Source organism: Suncus etruscus, chromosome 15 (genome assembly GCF_024139225.1).
Source record: "Suncus etruscus isolate mSunEtr1 chromosome 15, mSunEtr1.pri.cur, whole genome shotgun sequence".
Classification (NCBI taxonomy): Eukaryota; Metazoa; Chordata; class Mammalia; order Eulipotyphla; family Soricidae; genus Suncus; species Suncus etruscus.
Window position 1 is genome coordinate 50,997,934 of NC_064862.1, and position 15,087 is coordinate 51,013,020.

Genomic DNA, 15,087 nt, shown 5'->3' on the forward strand with positions numbered 1-15,087 from the left:
TCTATGCATATCTGTAGTGAAACAATGTGTCTCAGAGTAACACTCACTCTTGGCTAGTCCCAGCATGGATATTCTTTTTTATTTATTAAGTTTTTAAAAATGGGGCCCGGAAAAAAAAAATGGGGCCCGGAGAGAGAGCACAGAGGCGTTTGCCTTGCAAGCAGCCGATCCAGGACCAAAAGTGGTTGGTTCGAATCCCGGTGTCCCATATGGTCCCCCGTGCCTGCCAGGAGCTATTTCTGAGCAGACAGCCAGGAGTCACCCCTGAGTACCACCGGGTGTGGCCCAAAAACCAAAAACAAAAACAAAAAAAAATTTTTTTAAATGTCATTTACCCCCAGATTCAGAGAAACAGTGCAGCAGGTAGGGTATATGCCTTGCATGCAGACCACGTGGCTTAGATCCCCAACACCCCAGATGGTCCCCCCCAAGCTTCACCACAAGTGATCTTTAAGCACAGATCCAGGAGAAAGCCTCAAACAGAGTCAGGTTTGAAAACTGGGTAGGCCTTTTGAAGACAAAAAACCTACCCGCTGTACTACTTACTGTTCTAGCCCCATATTCTAATTTATTCCTGAGGCAGCAGGGAAAAGATTACAAATATTTGAATGTTAATAAAAGTATCTAAACCGAGTTTCTAAACACAGTACCACAACATAATTCTAGTAAACAGTGTGATTCTCTAGCACATACAAAACTCACATAGACAACTCCTCAATGTGTTTCTTTCTGATATAACAGCACTGTGAAATGAGAACCTCACTAAACAGGGGTCCTTTCATCCTCTGGCCCTGTCCTTCCAGCTTTGGCAATTACCTGACAGCCTCCTTGTGAGGATCAAGTTAGAATGTTCAATATATTCTAGTAACATAAATGTAAATGTATGTGATCTAATATAATCTAGTAAATGTAATTATTTATCTTTAAAAACAGGGGCCAGAGTGATAGCATAGCAGTAGGGTGCTTGCCTTGCACACAGCCAACATGGGATGGCCCCGGGTTTGATCCCCGGCATCCCATATGGTTCCCCCAAGCCTGCCAGGAGCAACTATTGAGTGCAGAGCCAGGAGTGACTCCAGAGTTCGGCCAAGGGTGGCTCAAAAACAAAAACAAAAACAAAACAACAACAACAAGACTTCAAAGAGGCTGAGAAAATGTAGCGCAGTAGTAGTTTATACTTGGCCTTGCTTGTGTGAGGCCCTGGGTTTGATCACTGGCAGCAGCAAAACAAAACTTTTTTTTTTCAAAGAAAATTGATGCTTGGGGCTGGAGCCGTGGCACAGGGCATAAGGCTTGCACACACGCTAGCCTAGGACGAATCGCGTTTCCACCCCCCCCCCCCCCGCGTCCCATATGGTCCCCCAAGCTAGGAGCGATTTCTGAGTGCATAGCCAGGAGTAACCCCTGAGTATCACTGGGTATGCCCAACCCCCCCCCCAAATTGATGCATTTCTTATTCCCGAATAGTATTAGCGGGCTGGAGCAAAAAGCATAGCAGGGAGGGTGTTCGCCTTGTATGCAATCAACCTGGGTTCAATTCCTAGCATCCCATATGGTCCCTCGAGCCTGCCAGGAGTGATTTCTGAGCACAGAGCCAGGAGTAATTCGAGTGCTGCCGGGTATGCATCCCCCACAAATGTCATATTCTGGATGTGTGTCAGTGTGTACATGTGTTTATGTTGCTCTGTGTGTGTGTGTGTGTGTGTGTGTGTGTGTATGTTGGAATGTGTATGTATGCCCCCAAACAAACAAAAATACCATAGGTTCTGGTAGGAGAGTTGTTTGATTTTTGACCGTGCCGAATGATGCTCAGGGATCACCCCTGGCAGTGCTCAGGGACCACATGGGATGCCGGGCTCTTGCAATGCATGCAGTTGACCTGGTTGGAACATCTATTTTATTTTTACATGAACGTACCAAGTAAAGAACTTAAACTCCCCTCCACATAAAAAAGAAAGAAATCATTTTAACTAAAATACTACAGGGGCAGGGAGTTGTGCTCCTAGCTGCACTCAGAGCTGCTAGTGCTCTTGGGGGCCCATATGATATGCCGGGAACTGCAGTGCAAGCAAAACCAACACCTTGACTGCTATGCTATTTCTCCAGCACCCTAAAATATTACTATTAATATAAAGCATTATGGACCACTTATAAATTTAACAATGTAACAGTCTTATAGCAATAATTTTCAAACTCTACATCATTAGATTTCAATGAAGCATTGAGGAAAATCACAGCAGAATCTTGTCATGAATCCAATGTGCATCAGCCCGAGATTCCTCGTTGTAATGCAATTAGCACACTTGGGTGTGTGAGGACAGGCAGAACCAAGGGTGCAAGACTGCATAGCTCTGACAGCTTCACGGTTTGAATCATCAGCAAGTCTGAGGCCTAAAAAGGTTAATTTAGACCTCAGCTCTATTTAGGAAGAATTTTTGAAACACTCTATTTTCTTAAAAGGGGATTATGGCTTCCTCGGTTCTGTCAACAAAACAACCAACCAATGAGTTCACATTTTTACTGTGGTTCACTTCAAAGACTAAAAATGCATTTCAAGCTTCTTCATCTGCAGGAATTTCTTTCTGGTATTCAATTTGTAACGCTTACATTTTCCCCTCTCCCCAGATTTAGCTTTTGGGGCTTAGAGTTCATTCTGTTGTATCGAGCAGGAAGGAATTTGAGAAAACTGAAGATAAGTGAATTGGATTCTCCTGCTACTTTATTTCACTCAAGGATGAGTCAATAGGACACATTTGTGACTATGACCAGTTTGTGGTATTATTCAGTGGTTACTGCAGGAAGCTAAATTAAAATGGGCTTTATTTTTCTTGCAAATAGACTCAATAAGAACTTATTAACCTAGAGGTAAAACAGACTCTTGCATTCTGAAATCTCTTTTGTTTCTAAAATAAATTTCTGAGATTTGAGTAAAATCACTCTTCTTCCTAATTCTTCCACAAAATAAGCAATTACCAGAAAAAAAAAAAAAGTAAAAGTAAATCACTGACAACAGATCCTTTTTTATGTTTGCTTGTTTTTGAGTTCACACCTGAGCCGGCACCTCAGGGAGTGTACTCCCGGGGTTCTTTGCTCAGAAATTGCTCCTGGCAGGCTGGGAGGACCATATGGATGCCCAGGATTCAAACCACCATCCATCGTTTGTCGGGATTGGCTTGCTTGGCTGAGTGTAAAGCAAACACCCTACTACGTGCGCTATTTCTCCGACCTCCCACTAAAGGGATACTTCTTTATAGATATTGTTTCTTTTCGTTGTTTTTGTTGGGGGCCATACCTGGCAGTATTCAGGGCTGACTTATGGAAGGTAGGAATGCATTCTCATCAATAGGTTTATTTTGCATAGAAGCTCACTGTCTGGAACAAGAAAAATGAGAGGAACCAGGAAGTATATGCAGTTAAGGGGTCTATTAACTCCAGGGATTAAAAAAATAAATACAATTATTACAGGACTCATTTTCACTAATAAGTGAATAACTGTCAGCACCTTGTTGTTATTGTTGTTTTGGGTCTCAGACGGTAGTGCTCAGGGCTTCCTCCTGACTCTGTACTCAGGGAGCATCTGAGATGCTGGGGATTGAACCTGGGTTACCTGGGTAAGAGACTCATACAAGGCAAGCCCATCACTCACTTAATGATCTCTTTGGTTGATCCTGTTAACCTCTTTTAAAAGCTAAGAATTCTGGGGCTGGAGCGGTGGCGCAAGGGGTTGGGCATCTGCCTTGCTTGCGTTAACCCAGGACGGACTACTGTTCGATTCCCTGGTGCCCCATATGGCTCCCCAAGCCAGGAGCGATTTCTGAGCCCAGAGCCAGGAGTAACCCCTGAGCATCACCAGGTATGGCCCAAAGACAAAAACAACAACAACAAAAACCCAAAAAAAAACAAAAAACAACTAAGAATTCTTTCCTTCAATCAAACATGAGAGCCACTATGTCTTCATGCAATTAGTGAAGAGGCACAAGGATTTATTTATTTGGGAAGTTTCCTCACAGCAAGCAGCAGTGGACAAGCTCAAACAGGGGGGCATTTGTAGATGGCAACAAGGCCAAGTGTGCAGCAGAGACAGTGAAGTGTGAGTGGAGAATGAGTCACACCCTTATTAGCTGCTTATTAGGGCAGCTTTGACAGAAAACAGACTCTTCCCAGCCCTTGATGAGCAAGTGGCAGGACTAACTGTTTCCTATATTATTTATTTTCTAACTGAACTAGAAGAGATTTCTTTCCTACTGGGAGGCAGAACCCACTTCCCTCTCTTTGAGGTCTGGGTGGGGTTGGTTCCATTTCCTCATTATCCATTAGCTCTACCACATATCCTAAGTGCTGGCTCACTTACACACATACTCAAGAGCACAAAGAATGAGGAGAATGGAGCTCATGCTGGTCCAAATCCCATCTCTGGGACAGTAAGTGGCTTGACGGTTCATAATGTAGTTAGGACTAAGAGTGTTTTCAAAACTAATAGAGAACGAACTGGAAATCCTCTTTTACCAGGCCGAAACTGTTGCTTTTTTCCTCGTGGTTAATAAAATGCTATCTTGTAACAACCTGGACTGTGTGAGAAATAAGCCCAGTGCCACATTATCTAAATTATGGAGTCCTTGAATTATGGAGTCCGTGAACCCCTTTGAGGAACATGAACAGACTTAACAGTTCTTTCTGCAGCAAAACTGTAGATGCAGACACTTGCCACAGGCGGATAAATACTACCGGAACCTAATCAATTCCCATTTTGCTTCTCAGTTACTTCCTCCCAAAGTTCTTGAAATTCCGGTTTGCAGAGCACTTGGGATTTAAAAAAAAAAATCGGTCTTTGTTTTACAAAGTTAAAAGATTTGTCCGATTCCCCAGAGATCCATTTTTATGATGATAGCATTTGGCCACTTAGCACTTAGCAAAATGAAGTTATCAATGCATAAGTTTCTCCAGCTTCAACACCACATGTGTAGAAAAGTTGAAAAGCCTTTTCTAAACTATAGGAAACAAATAAAAGAAAAAAAAGTGGGGGGGGGGTAAAATAAAAATAATAAATAAAAGAAACAAATAAAAAGAATAACCCACAATTATTCTAAACAGAAATAACCACCATCTTACAGAAGAGATAACCAATAATTGTGAGGATCTAAAATTTCAAATTCTCTCTCCATACATGAACATGATAATTATAGATTGCTGGGGAGTGTTTGTTTTGGTTTTGAGCCACACCTGGAGATGCTCAGGGGTTATTCCTGGCTCTCAAGAATCAAACTAGTGATAGGACTCAAATGACACTTCAGATGCAAGGCAAGTGCTCTAAGTGCTGTATTATCTCTCTGGCCCCAAAGGTTGTTTTTCCTGCTTTTATATAGCTATTTACTTCCTAACTACCTATTTTAATTTATAACATGATTTTTACTAGCAATTACTTCTTTAATTGTAAAGACTTGTATGGGAGGGGGGGCAATGTTGTGGTACTTGAGGACTGACTACCTTGGCCTTGCTAGGAAACCAGACTGGTGCTTGAACACTTAGGAGCTCCAGATCCTAGATCCACCTCTCAGCCTAAGGATGCCTGCAGGACTTAGCTTCACTTTGCAGCTGCTAGAATTGAATGTGGGATCAAAGTCTCCTGGTAGCTGTGAATCTGAGGACAAGTCATCCTAGCAGACTGCAGACTCACACTTTCCCTGCCTTTTCCAGACAACCCTCCCTCCCCACCCCAGGGCCCTGACCTCAGGGCCTGCTATTCCCAGTCCTAAGTGAGCATGGGGAAAATGACAGTTCCCAGCTCCAGACATCTGGCAGCTCTTTCACTGTGTCATCAGGTCAGCCCACAGCTTTTTAGAGCAACAGTGGAGAGCAATCACAGGCCTGCAGCCTTCCCTCACCCAGCCCAAGCCCACCCCCAGCTGCCTCAGGGCCACTGACTCAGGGCACAGTTTCCTTTCCATCCCCCCCATGCCCAAACCCACAGTCTAACTGCACACCCTTCCTTTCTCTTTTAGGCTCTGAGTGTGGTTCTCTTCTTTACTTTGCCACAATCTTTTCCTTTGATTTGCTGTGTCCAAAGCAGAGGAGGAAGCCAAAAGCAGAAGAGAAATGGGAATTAGAAAAATTTCTTGAAGTGGAAGATAACTGCTATGTACTTGCAATGTTCATTTTCTCTCTAAACCCACACAGGGCTCTTCTGAAGTCAGCACTATTATTTTACCTATTTTATGGATAACATTTTTTTTATAAATAAATTCCTGAATTGAGTCATTCTGAGATAAACAGTTATAAAAATGTTCATGATTTTAAAAAAATGTTCATGATTGAGGGGCCGGAGAGATAGCACAGTGGTAAGGTGTTTGCCTTGCAAGCAGTGACCTAGGCCCAAAGGTGGTTTGAATGCTAGCATCCCATCTAGTCCCTGTGCCTGCCAGGAGCGATTTCTGAGCAAAGCCAGGAGTGACCCCTGAGTGCAGCCAGGTGTGGCCCAAAAAACAAAAACAAAAAGAAAGTTCATGATTGAGTTTGAGTCATACAATGTCTAACACTAGGGCACATTTCCTGCCACCAATGTCCCCAGTTTTCTTCTCTCCCCACCCCCTCCTGCCTCCAGGGCATTCTCTCTTCCCTCTTCTCTTCTCTTCTCTTCTCTTCTCTTCTCTTCTCTCTCTTTCTCTCTCTCTGTACCCCCCTCACTCTCCCCCCCTAATATTGTTACTCAAAGAGTACTTTCCCTCCTATCCACACCTCATTCTTGTCCAGAGTGATCATTCCTAACTCTCACTGTCATAGTCTCCCTTCTCTGCCCTAACTGCACTCCTCCCCTCCACCATGCATGCTTCCTCCATGGCTGATCCTCCTGGCCTTAGTCTCTGTCGTTATTATTACTATACGATCTTTCTTTTTTATAGCTCAGGAATGAGGGCGATTACTCTGTCTGTCCTCCTCCCTCTGACTCATTTTACTCAGCACAATACCCTCCATATCCATATGGATAACATTTGCCGAAACTAACATTTCTTGAAGGTCTGCTATGTACGAATCTTAGCTTCATTTTCTCTTAAACCCTCCTTTGAGGTAGGCGCTAATTTTATGCCCATTTTATAGATAAAATCATAGAAACCCAGGACTAGTAAGTAATTTCTCCAAGATCACCAACTCATAAGGACCAAGAGCCAAAACTGATGTTTGGTTGTTTTTGGTTTGGGGGCAGTCATATCCAGCTTTGCTCTGTGCTCAGGGATCACGCCTGACAGTATTCAAATGCAGTCAGTGCTGGGGACTGAACTTGGATCAGGTGCATGCAAAGGCAAGTGCTTACCTCCTACACTCCTCTCATTTAGAACCAGATATTTGATTTCTGAGTTCATGCATGTAACCTCTGGATTCTACCCTGACCAGAACGCTCTTTCATAAATTTTTTTTTTTTTTTGGTTTTTGGGCCACACCCGGTGATGCTCAGGGGTTACTCCTGGCTATGCGCTCAGAAGTCGCTCCTGGCTTGGGGGACCATATGGGACGCCGGGGGATCGAACCGCGGTCCGTCCTAGGCTAGCGCAGGCAAGGCAGGCACCTTACCTCCAGCGCCACCGCCCGGCCCCATATAAATTATTTTTCCAATGAGCAGGGAAGGGAGATGAAGCTATATTCCAGGTAGAAAAAAGAGGCACAACAGCTTCAGCTTCATGTTTTATTACTTGCTAATTAGTCTATGTGGAGACCTCAAACACTTAGGGATTTTTGGTTTTGGTTTTGGTTTTTGGGCCACACCCCAAAAATGGTATTCAAGGCTTTCTCCTGGGTCCTCACTCAGAAATTACTCCTGGGGCCCAGAGAGATAGCACAACGGTGTTTACCTTGCAAGCAGCCGATCCAGAACCAAAGTTGGTTGGTTCGAATCCCGGTGTCCCATATGGTCCCCCGTGCCTGCCAGGAGCTATTTCTGAGCAGACAGCCAGGAGTAACCCCTGAGCACCGCTGGGTGTGGCCCAAAAATCCAGAAGGAAAGAAGGAAGGAAGGAAAGAAGGAAGGAAGGAAGGAAGGAAGGAAGGAAGGAAGGAAGGAAGGAAGGAAGGAAGGAAGGAAGGAAGGAAGGAAGGAGGGAAGGAGGGAGGGAGGGAGGGAGGGAGGGAGGGAGGGAGGGAGGGAGGAGGAAGGAGGGAAGGAGGGAAGGAGGGAAGGAGGGAAGGAAGGAAGAAGGAAGGAAGGAAGGGAAGGAAGGAAGGAAGGAAGGAAGGAAGGAGGGAAGGAGGGAAGGAGGGAAGGAGGGAAGGAGGGAAGGAAGGAAGGAAGGAAGGAAGGAAGGAAGGAAGGAAGGAAGGAAGGAAGGAAGGAAGGAAGGAAGGAAGGAGAGGGAGGAGGAGGGAGGAAGGAGGGAAGGAGGGAAGGAAGGAAGGAAGGAGGGAAGGAAGGAAGGAAGGAAGGAAGGAAGGAAGGAAGGAAGGAAGGAAGGAAGGAAGGAAGGAAGGAAGGAAGGAGGGAGGGAAGGAGGGAAGGAGGGAAGGAGGGAAGGAGGGAAGGAAGGAGGGAAGGAGGGAAGGAGGGAAGGAGGGAAGGAGGGAAGGAAGGAGGGAGGGAGGGAAGGAGGGAAGGAGGGAAGGAGGGAAGGAGGGAAGGAAGGGAAGGAGGGAAGGAGGAAGGAAGGAGGGAGGGAGGGAAGGAGGGAGGAGGGAGGGAAGAAGGAAGGAAGGAAGGAAGGAAGGAAGGAAGGAAGGAGGATGAAGGGGAAGGAAAGGAAGGAAAGGAAGGAAGGAAGGAAGGAAGGAAGGAAGGAAGGAAGGAAGGAAGGAAGGAAGGAAGGAAGGAAGGAAGGAAGGAAGGAAGGAAGGAAAGAAATTACTCCAGGATGGTTCAGGGGACCATCTGGGATGCCGGGAATTTAGCCCTGGTCAGCCATGTGCAAATCAAATGCCTTCCCTGTTGTGCTTGCAGGCCCCAATCATAGTTTTCAATGAGCATCTTTCCACCCAAAAATTTGTTCTACTTTCCCTGGGTACTTCATACTTGTTCCAAGACACCCTGGTTACCCCATTCATGAGAGTTTTCCTCTGGCTCACTTTCTCCTACACTCTGCACTTAGTTTAACATCCCCAGAAAAAGCCCTTATCAAGGCATTCATTTCAGAGTTCTGTTGTGGATTTGAGAGTCAACCCTTGAGACTAGAGAAACAGTGCTCCTGGGGATGGACCCGGGTTCAATCCCCAGCATCCCATGTGGTCCCCCGAGTCTGCCAGGAGTGATTTCTAAGCGCAGAGCCAGGAGTAAGCCCTAAGTGACACTGGGTGTGGACCAAAAACAAAAAAATAAAGCCTGTGCCTGCCTTCTTTATCTTCCGTTTCCATCAGACAAAAGCCTCTGCAGGAGCCAGGGTGATAGCACAGAGGGCATTTGCCTTGCACCTGGCTGACCCAGGTTCCATACCCAGCATACCATATGATCCCCTAAGACTGCCAAGAAACAACTTCTGAGCACAGAGCCAGGAGTAACCCCTGAGCACCACCGGTTGTGGCCCAAAAACAAAAACAAACAAACAAACAAAAAAGCCTCAGCAGTTCTCCAACAGAGACCATCTCTGTGTCTTAATGAACCCCATAAAACCAGACAGCCAACCCCACACCAAGTTAACTCTATGCCACATTCAGAGTGCTTTAGAAGGGCCAGAACGGTGGCATAAGTGGTAGGGCATTTGCCTTGCACGCACTGACCTAGGATGGACAACGGTTCGATCCACCAGCATATCCCATGTGGTCCCCTAAGTCAGGAGTGATTTCTGAGCACATAGCCAGGATAACCCCTGAGCGTCACCAGGTGTGGCCCAAAAGTTAAAAAAAAAAAAAAAAAAAGCTTTAGGGCCCGGAGAGATAGCACAGTGGCGTTTGCCTTGCAAGCAGCCGATCCAGGACCAAAGGTGGTTGGTTCGAATCCCGGTGTCCCATATGGTCCCCCGTGCCTGCCAGGAGCTATTTCTGAGCAGACAGCCAGGAGGAACCCCTGAGCACCGCCGGGTGTGGCCCAAAAACCAAAAAAAAAAAAAAAAAAAAAAAAAAGCTTTAGTGATTATTTCCCCAAACCCCACTCAATTCCGACCAGGAGGGGCTGGAGAGATAGCATGGAGGTAGGGCATTTGCCTTGCATGCAGGACGATGGTTTGAATCCTAGCATCCCATATGGTCCCCTAAGCCTGCCAGGAGCGATTTCTGAGCCTGGAGCCAGGAGTGACCCCTGAGCACTGCCGGGTGTGACCCAAAAACCAAAACCAAAAAAAAATTCCCACCAGGAAGCAAACAGCTGGGTCTTACTTCTTTGCACCAAGCCCAACAGAGCAGACACTTAAAGAGTTACTATAAAACTTGAGGCATGAGTTCAATAGGCTTTGACAGACATGTATCCCCCTTAGAGGTGACCTTTGAAGAAAAGACATGTGGATGGGGCCGGAGAGATAGCACAGAGGTAGCACGTTTCCCTTGCATGCAGAAGGATGGTGGTTCAAATCCTGGCATCCCATATGGTCTCCCGGGCCTGCCAGGAGCGATTTCTGAGCTTAGAGCCAGGAGTAACCCCTGAGCGCTGCCGGGTGTGACCCTAAAAAACAAAACAAAACAAAACAAAAAAGACGTGGATGAGAAAATAAAGTAGACCTGCATAAGTGTCATGGAAACATCATTTAGGGAACAGTCTCCCAAAAAAGGCATCTAACAGCCTAGAGACCTCAGTTGTAATGCAAGGATTAGGAATATATCGTTGCTGGGGCCGGGCGGTGGCGCTGGAGGTAAGGTGCCTGCCTTGCCTGCGCTAGCCTAGGACGGACCGCGGTTCGATCCCCCGGCGTCCCATATGGTCCCCCAAGAAGCCAGGAGCAACTTCTGAGCGCATAGCCAGGAGTAACCCCTGAGCGTCACAGGGTGTGGCCCAAAAACCAAAAAAAAAAAAAAAGGAATATATCGTTGCTCCTGCTATTAAAATGATAGCAGAGGGTTGGAGTGAAATGAGGGCAAGGCACTGGCCTTACACATGGTCTTGTGTTGCAGAAGCCTCATGCCCCGAACTTAAGGGATTAGGGAGATGCAGTTCTGGAAGCAAACACAAACATAGGAAATAAATCACACACAGTTAAGGAGATAAAACTTACAGCTTTTAGGTTCAGGAGCTTCCACTGTAACTTTCTGCTCAAAGTACTAAGTCCAGCAAGCAGAAAGTTCAGTCCTGGAAAACTGAAACCTCAAGCAGTTTTTTCTGAGACCAGGAGGCTTTATAGGGAACCCAAAGAAGGGAGGAGGACAGGTAGTTTAAGGTACCAATCCAAAAGAGCGTCAATCTAAAGATGCTTCCAGCCAATGAGTGACAAGCTTATCCTGAACAGGATGAAAACCAACAGCCTTGCATATGAGTTCCATCCCTGGCATCCCAAATGGTCGCCTGAGCACTGCCAGGAGTCATTCCTGAGCACAGAGCCAGGAGTAAGCCTTGAGCATTATTAGTGTGGGCATCCCCCATAAAATAACAATAAAATTAAGTATATAAAAGGAACTAGCATATCCAGAATACCAAAATAATAGCTGGCATGCAGTTGATGTTTCTTTCTGTTCCCCAACCCAATATGAAGACATGTGAAAAGCCAGCTTATTTCTTCATAACTTCAGGGACACTCAGAAAAGCAACAAGTGAAGAAAATTAATGGTATTTGAGAAAGGAAACTTTGTCTCTCATTGTTTGTTTCCTTTTCTCTATTACAACATTACTGTGAATTTGGGCCACAGCAGTCATTATTACAAGGGCCTTCGGAAGGATGCTATTTAGCTGCACCCTTGAATTAAATCTCTAGATGAGTACCATTTCCTGCTGAAAAGAGCTCCAGAAATAAAGAAAAAAAGAAATTGCCAAGTGTCAAAGAGAAAACAGAATTTCCTCTATCCCACACTTAGTTGAACTTCACAAAATCCTCTCCCTTTTCCCGACAATGACAAATACATCTCACAAATTCATCTGTACCCACTGACTAATTCTATGTATAAAGCTATGCTCAGGTTATGTAAGCCACTCTCCTTCAAAATTAATCAGAATTGGAAGCGAAGCCTAAAATGACATGTCATACTCATAATGCACACAGACTACTGGTCAGTACCTAATCACACTGAGACTACAGAAGCCAAACAAAAACGATGAAAACCAAAATAGCAATCCCAAATCAAATCAGGCAATCTGTCCGAGGACACCAGTGTCTCATCTTTTATAAAGTTCAGTGTCCACAGGGGGCGCTAGGGAATACTTCAAATGAGGTTTTCTTGCTGAAGTAAGTACTTTTACAAATTTTAAATAGGGCCCGGAGAGATAGCACAGGGGCGTTTGCCTTGCAAGCAGCTGATCCAGGACCTAAGGTGGTTGGTTCGAATCCCGGCATCCCATATGCAAATAAACGTTAATTAAAAGGAACTGGTCTATAAAATAAAGGTCAGAATTACTATGTATTATGTTTCATTTTTGTTGAAGCTTCATTTAAAGTTACTGGTACAACAAATAAATTAAAGAAAGAAAAGAGAAACAAAAATGACGCTTACAATTCACTGTGGTTTTGAGAAAACTTGCTGCAATGACTAATGAGGGCATGGTAATGAGAGCACAAACTTAGATAATAAGACTAGCTGGATGAAAATTCCAACACCAGGTACTAGACAGGTGAACCTGAGCAAGTTACTTCTCCTTGCCTGTTTCCACTGTGCAAAATTTTGGTATCTGTCTCATAGGGCAGTTATGAGAATGAATGAGGGAGAAAAAGGTAAAGTGCTGAAACAGTGTCTTGCCCACACATCCTAAAGTATTAAGCATTGTTATTTATCATTTTTAAGGCTGCACAAGCAGAAAGATTCATAGCCTGGGTAGCTGTTTCAAACCAAGCGCAACTCAGTCAGAGAGCAATTACATTTACATCCAAAATGCTCTCTGGGTTCACATTTCAATTCCTTGCTTGTCTGGGCTTCAGTTTCCTTATCTGCAAAACTAAAAGCACTTAGAAACCAGGATCATTAGGGTTGTGTGTTTATTTTTTTATTTTTTATTTTTTTTGGTTTTTTGGGCCACACCCGGCGGTGCTCAGGGGTTACTCCTGGCAGGCACGGGGAGGGGGTGAAACCATATGGGACACCGGGATTCGAACCAACCACCTTTGGTCCTGGATCAGCTGCTTGCAAGGCAAATGCCGCTGTGCTCTCTTTCTGGGCCCAAGGGTTGTGTGTTTATTAAACAGAAAAGAGAAGTTGTATTTTGTCATCAACTTGGGAATAGCTCTATAATTCCATTTTAGGGAATTAATAAAGGATTCAGCAAGGACAACACAGATGTGAATCCGGGTTGGTCTAGCTAGCCCATAAAACCTACTTTGTCAGCTAGAATTGTGACACTTAAAAGTTGGATATCCTGGGGCCGGAGAGATAGCATGGAGATACGGCATTTGCCCTACATGCAGAAGGACTGTGGTTCGAATCCTGACATCCCATATGGTCCCCTGAGCCTGCCAGGAGCTATTTCTGAGCGTGACCCTTATGACCCCCCCCCCAAAAATAAAGTAGGATATCCTGTGTTGTGTGTTTTGATTATTCGTGGCTTTGCACTCAGGAATTAGTCCTGACAGTGCTGGGGGTAAAGGGGAAACATATGGGGGGGGCCAGTAGTAGAGATCGAAGCTGGGTGAGCTACGGTGCAAGACAAACGCCCAACAAGCTGTACAATATCGCTCTGGCACCCATCTTTTAAAATATTATTTTGCTATCAGAAATATATACTATCTTTGGGGGATAGTAGGAACACAGAAAAAGAAGAGAAAATATTTGCTGGCCTGTATTCAAAATATCAACAGGCTTCCAGGACACCAAGTGATCCTTTTAAAAAAAATTTTTTTATTGTAAATGACTCGTTCTTTCAGCAATACAAAAGGACTATGTCAGAAGAGATGAGATTCGTCTGGTCTAACCAAGTGTCCTGATAGTCTCAACTCAGTCCGACATTATCTATTTTTAGATGGGGAGAAAGAAAAACAAATCCTGCCTGGCACCCAGCATTTCAAAATCACCGAGCTATATGCAAGAGGCTGCACCTTATACTTCATTAGGAAGCACCCATCTGCACAAATAACCTTGCCTCATTCCAAGCTGCTGTTTGTCACACGTGGAGGGAGCCACCTTGGTTTGCATTCTCAAGGCGTGCAGAGTGGGGAAAAAGAAAAATCCACCTTGCCAGGAGTTGAGAGGAACGCGGTGGTGGCCCTGGCCAAGCGTCAGAGGTGATTCAGCGTGCCAAGGAGGCCGCGCTTGGCAGTGCCAGCTCACAGCGTGCGCCCTGGCAAGGGAAGGTCAAAGTGCCCTTCCGAGTCCCAGATGCAAAACCTCTGCATGCAGTTGGCCTTTGGAAGGCTCGAGCAGGCAGGCCGGCCGCCCGTCGCTGGGCCACTCCAGCTGGGGGAAAGCTAGGGGGAAGAGCTGGGACTGTCTGCTCGGATGTTCCAGGGTCGCGGGCCTAGCACGGGGCTTCCCCACGTGGCGCGGGCAGCGGGCCCGGCTCCGGCCCAGCCCTCGTTTAGCCCGCGCGCTGATTGGCCGAGGACGCAGCGCAGCGCACGAGGAGTCGCGACGACGAGCCGTGCCCTGCGCGCACCGTGCCCGGCTGAGCGCGTCTCATCCAAACCCTGAGCCACGCCGCCCCGCGCCGCCCCACGTGGGCCCCGGGGCAGTGAGCTGCAGACCCCGAACCCTCCACCCCGCCGTCGTTGGGCAAGCGCTCACCTCAGCGCTGGTGGCGCCTCCACCTTGAGCTTTTTGGGTTTCGGCCCCTCCTCAGACGCTGCCATCTTCGCAGCTCGCAGCCCACTCAGGACCCACCCGCTCGCGCCCCGCCCCCGGGCCCGGCCCACTCCACTCCCGCGGCGTTTCCTTGGGAGTCCCGCCTTTCAGGGCCCCGCCCACTCCGAGTGCCGTTCACTCAACAGTCATTGGCTCTTACGCTCGAAGTCCCACCCACTTGCATTTTTCCCTGGCCCGCCCCCCCGGACCCAGCCCACTTCACTCCGGCGGCTTTTCCTTGGGAGTCCCGCCCTTCAGGGCTCCGCCCACTCC

General features: G+C 46.4%; 1 protein-coding gene across 1 annotated transcript in view; it reads right to left on the reverse strand.

Moving 5' to 3' along the window:
* Nucleotides 1-14,848, reverse strand: part of ADK (adenosine kinase) — a 402,848-nt gene extending 388,000 nt beyond the window's left edge. The window contains exon 1 of the mRNA XM_049789187.1: nucleotides 14,758-14,848. Within this exon, the coding sequence (XP_049645144.1) occupies nucleotides 14,758-14,822 (65 nt within the window). The 5' untranslated portion in view covers nucleotides 14,823-14,848. The remainder of the gene's footprint in view (nucleotides 1-14,757) is intronic.
* Between the last annotated feature and the right edge of the window lie 239 nt (nucleotides 14,849-15,087).